Source organism: Lepisosteus oculatus, chromosome 14 (genome assembly GCF_040954835.1).
Source record: "Lepisosteus oculatus isolate fLepOcu1 chromosome 14, fLepOcu1.hap2, whole genome shotgun sequence".
Taxonomy (NCBI): Eukaryota; Metazoa; Chordata; class Actinopteri; order Semionotiformes; family Lepisosteidae; genus Lepisosteus; species Lepisosteus oculatus.
The window spans coordinates 19,240,321-19,244,514 of record NC_090709.1 but is presented as its reverse complement, the minus strand read 5'-3'; the positions used below and the strand labels follow the sequence as shown (position 1 = coordinate 19,244,514).

The 4,194-nt window shown below is 44.6% G+C and overlaps 1 protein-coding gene across 1 annotated transcript; it reads left to right on the top strand.

Annotated features, from left to right (window-relative positions):
• Positions 1 to 1,235: 1,235 nt before the first annotated feature.
• On the top strand, positions 1,236 to 3,558 carry LOC138242515 (antigen WC1.1-like). The gene is made up of 4 exons (XM_069198049.1): positions 1,236 to 1,263; positions 1,393 to 1,431; positions 1,953 to 2,267; positions 3,206 to 3,558. The coding sequence occupies exons 1-4, from the start codon at positions 1,239 to 1,241 to the stop codon at positions 3,556 to 3,558; spliced, it is 732 nt and encodes a 243-aa protein (XP_069054150.1). The 5' UTR covers positions 1,236 to 1,238.
• Positions 3,559 to 4,194: the final 636 nt, after the last annotated feature.

Below are 4,194 nucleotides of genomic sequence, written 5' to 3'. Positions count from 1 at the left end.
GATAAAAATATAAGTGAAAACCTTCATCTTGGGGACGGTTTATTAATACTTTATTTCAATATGTGCCAGGCTTAGGCAATTATTGGGGAATTTTTCTGTCTCCTCCAAGTCCTTCCTGGTTTTATGTGGCCTAGAGCAGGGTGCTAATTGTCTCCTATGAGCTGCACATCGTTATCTTACGTATGGGGAAAACTTGGAAAAATGAGTCCCCAGGGAAAGTAGCACCCTTTGAGGAAACAATCACTTATGGCATCACAATATCTGTTCTTATTCTATGCCTGCTATTGGTTTTTCAATCACTATGTGCTGAATCTTATAGTTTTTTTCACTGTATTGGTACTTTAATTTGTTGTATTTCTTGTAACCTGCTGTGGTGTCATGCTGGTGAAGTTCTCTCCTATCTGCAGGATACACAGGGTTCAGGCTGGTGAATGGCTCTGACTCCTGCTCTGGCCGAGTGGAGTTGCAGTGGCTCTTCAGGGACTGGGGGACAGTGTGTGACCAGTACTGGGACCTGAGAGATGTCAGTGTTCTCTGCCAGCAGCTGGGCTGTGGGGAGGCTGTAGCAGCGCCAGGACAGGCCTGGTTTGGACAGGGCAGTGGACCAGTATGGGCTGATGTGTTTGAGTGCCAGGGCAATGAGAGCCGTCTCTCACACTGTGCTGTCTCTTCATGGGGGAGAGCAGGGTGCTCTCATGGACAGGACGCAGGAGTCATCTGCTCTGGTGAGAATCGTGTATTTAAAACACAGTGACACTCCCTCTGCTTACACACAGAAGCACACTGTTTTCATGATTGAATATCTGCTCTGTTACACACTCCCAGTTATGTAAGAGATGCAAAAATGAAAACACATATTCCTTAAAACGTGAGTGTGTTTTTAACATGTCATATCTATCTCAAATATTCCCTCAAGGTGTTATTTTCTTTCTGATGGATAGATGCACAAATACACTGAGGACTAAAGCTCAGTTGTATATTTATGTTGATATCAATGCTCTAAAAGATTAAAGAAAGTTCTGTACCTCAGTATCCCGTAATTAACATCTGACCTGCTTAATTGGTTTAATTAATAGAGCCCAATAAAACAGGAGCCTGAAAAGAAAGTGAGTCTCAGAAAGTCAAGGTTTACAGATGTTATGTGCAGTTGAGCCCCACACACCGCTGACATTCCACTGGTGAAACATCACTCCTGTGGACAGAAATGAGCTCCTTTCTTCTCTTTTACAGACTCAAATATGACCAGAGATTCACCTGGAGCAGGTAAAGAGAGAATGAGGACTGTCTTAATCACATCAGTGCTGTTTTATTTGTAGTTTCATTTCTGGTGTTAAATTGCGCCTCTCACACAAGGTTAACAGTCTGATTTCTCTCTCTCTGTTTGTTTCACAGACGTCCCTTCTTCAGCTCTTCCCTCTTCCAAAACACCAGGTATGAATTAGCCCCTGTTCTGTATCTCCAGGACTCTCAGTGTGTGCTGATGTCTCTGTTGCTCAGTGGAATCCCAGATAAGTCAGTGAGGCAACAGCTGTGTGTGTGCAGTTTTTTCTGTGTCACAAACACACTCGGGTCTTTGGGATCTACAGCAAACACATCTATCTGAATACTGCAATTTGACACTGGTGGAGCTATTGTCTCTATGCCCAACAGTGGGTCAGAAAAAATAACTTATCTGGTATACTGTTTATGAACAATGTGTAATATGTTAAACTTACTGTATATATTAAATATATATATAATAGAATAATATATATATACATATATACTGCTTATGAACAATCTGTTACAATAAGTGTATATATTAAATTAATCAAAAGTCAAGAAACACTGTACTTGAACTGTATCTGCTGTGCCTAGTGGGCCGAGATAATCTTCAACTTGTAACAGGAGGTCATGGTGATCTCTTAGAACTCCTGATCTCTGACCCCTGACCTCTAATTTTCTGGTCCTAGATCAGCTATCCCTTAGGCTGGTTGGGAGAGGAGATGATTGTGCTGGGAGGCTGGAGGTTTATCACAATGGCTCCTGGGGGACAGTGTGTGATGACTCCTGGGACCTGGCAGACTCTGAGGTGGTGTGCAGGCAGCTCCAGTGTGGGACGGCCCTCAGTGCCCCAGTGCCGGCCTCCTTTAGCCAGGGAACTGGTCCCATCTGGCTGGACGAGGTGGGCTGTCTGGGGAATGAGTCGTCCCTGGGGGAGTGTCCCTCAGCATGGTGGGGACAGCACGACTGTGGACACAAGGAGGATGTGAGAATCCTGTGTTCAGGTAGGGGAGATAATTAAAATTACAATGATTCAGATAATTTAATCCCACATTGTGGATATGGCTTACATCTAGAGTGCCTAGATATGTTTGACTTGTGAGGATGTGAGAATCTTGTGTTCAGTAAGTTAGTTAAGTAAAATAATCCAGTCTTAAATTCCACATTGTGGATATGGTTTGCATCTGGAGTGCTTAAATATATCTTGTTGAGGAAAAGACTGAGCTGTATGCAGAATTAATTTTAAAATAAATATTTATATTTATGATACAGTTGTGAATGCACATCCCAGCAAAAATAAATAAAGAGAGAAAGAAACTCAAGATAAATTCCCCTCCACTTTAATGGGGATATATTAATCTCAGTCCTCCAGTAAAATCTAGGGTCCAAACTTTAAACTTCTCACATCAATAAGACCTGTTGTCTGTTTGGGTGTATTTGTCTTGGCCATGATCTTTCATGATTTTCTGCTTCAAATGTTTCATTTTGATTTGTTCCAAGAATGGCTTCTGGTCAGATCCTGATGAACCACTTGGTGTTAAATGTCACCCTGAGCCTCGTTTTCTCCACTCACAGCGCTGCGCCACGCATTCTACTTTCATGCCTCAGTCTCTTAGTTGTGCTGCTGCTGAAAAGCCAAGCTGATCAGAATTACATTTTGGGTCAGAACCTGATCATGTAATGGGATTTTAAAGCTCTGTGTGATGCACTGTCCAGGTTCTGAATGAACAGAACCACACAGTCCTGTCACCTTCATGTCAACTATGTTATTGTACAGCTGTCCTTGTTTCATTACGTGAGTCAGTTATAACTAGATTATTACAGGAAATGAGACTGGTTGCTGTTCACATTGTTTGCTGGTTGTTTCTTACCAGTTCAGATTGAAACGTTGGGCTGTCTTGTCAGGGTTTGTTTCCTTTGACTTTCCCTGCTGTCTTGGCAGATCACACTCTCCTGAGGCTATCTGCAGGCTGTTCAGGACAAGCAGAGGTTTACTACAATGGCACCTGGGGGAGAATCTGTGCCAACAGCATGACAGACTTCACAGTTGCAGTGATCTGTAAACAGCTGGGCTGTGGAGACAAGGGCACCGTCAGAGAGACAAACTCCAGGCTGAGCCCTGATCCCAAATGGCTGGACTTTGTCTCCTGTCGCAAACACGACTCCACCCTGTGGCAGTGTCCCTCCTCCCCCTGGGGTCAGAATGACTGCACAGATCGGGAAGTTGCTGAGATCACCTGCTCAGGTACAGAGGGAAGAGTAATGCTCTGTGAATTAGTGTTTTGCCATTTTTAGAACAGACAAAAGCTTTAAACTGAATTCTTATTAATTTATCTCCAAACATGTATAAAATGAAATAATTATTATTAATCTTTGAAGGTCCTAGAAAAGAAGCTGACAGAAGCACTCCAGCCCCTCAGGAAGAGCAGCCACAGCAGCACTGCCCAGGTGAGTTCAGTGTGTAAAACAGTCAGAGACACTGCAGCCCTGAGCTGAGGAACAGTAACCATACAGCTCTCTTCTAGAGCCACTCAATACCTCACTGACCTCTACTACAGTCACTGAGCTGAAGACACTCAGTAAGCTCTCTGCTCTCGTCTACAGTCACAGATCTAATGACACTTGATAACCTTTCTGTTGACTTTCAGTCGCACTGGCTCTGCGCCTTGCTGGAGGCACTAACTGCTCTGGCCGGGTGGAGCTGCGGTACGAGGGCTCCTGGGGGACAGTCTGTGACGACTCCTGGGACCTGCAGGATGCCCAGGTGGTCTGCAGACAGCTGGGCTGTGGGGACGCAGTAAGTGCAGCAATAGAGGCCTCATTCGGACCAGGGAGTGGTGCCATCTGGCTGGACGAGGTGAACTGCACAGGCAGTGAGCTTCACCTGTGGGACTGCTGTCACTCTGGACTGAATCAGGGTGACTGTCGACA

Excerpts from the sequence above, each read along its gene's own strand:
- LOC138242515 (XM_069198049.1), top strand. The coding sequence starts at position 1,239 with ATGACCAGAGATTCACCTGGAGCAG. Across the intron at positions 1,264-1,392 it reads CAGAGATTCACCTGGAGCAG|ACGTCCCTTCTTCAGCTCTT; the intron begins GTAAAGAGAGAA and ends TTTGTTTCACAG. Across the intron at positions 1,432-1,952 it reads TCCCTCTTCCAAAACACCAG|ATCAGCTATCCCTTAGGCTG; the intron begins GTATGAATTAGC and ends TTCTGGTCCTAG.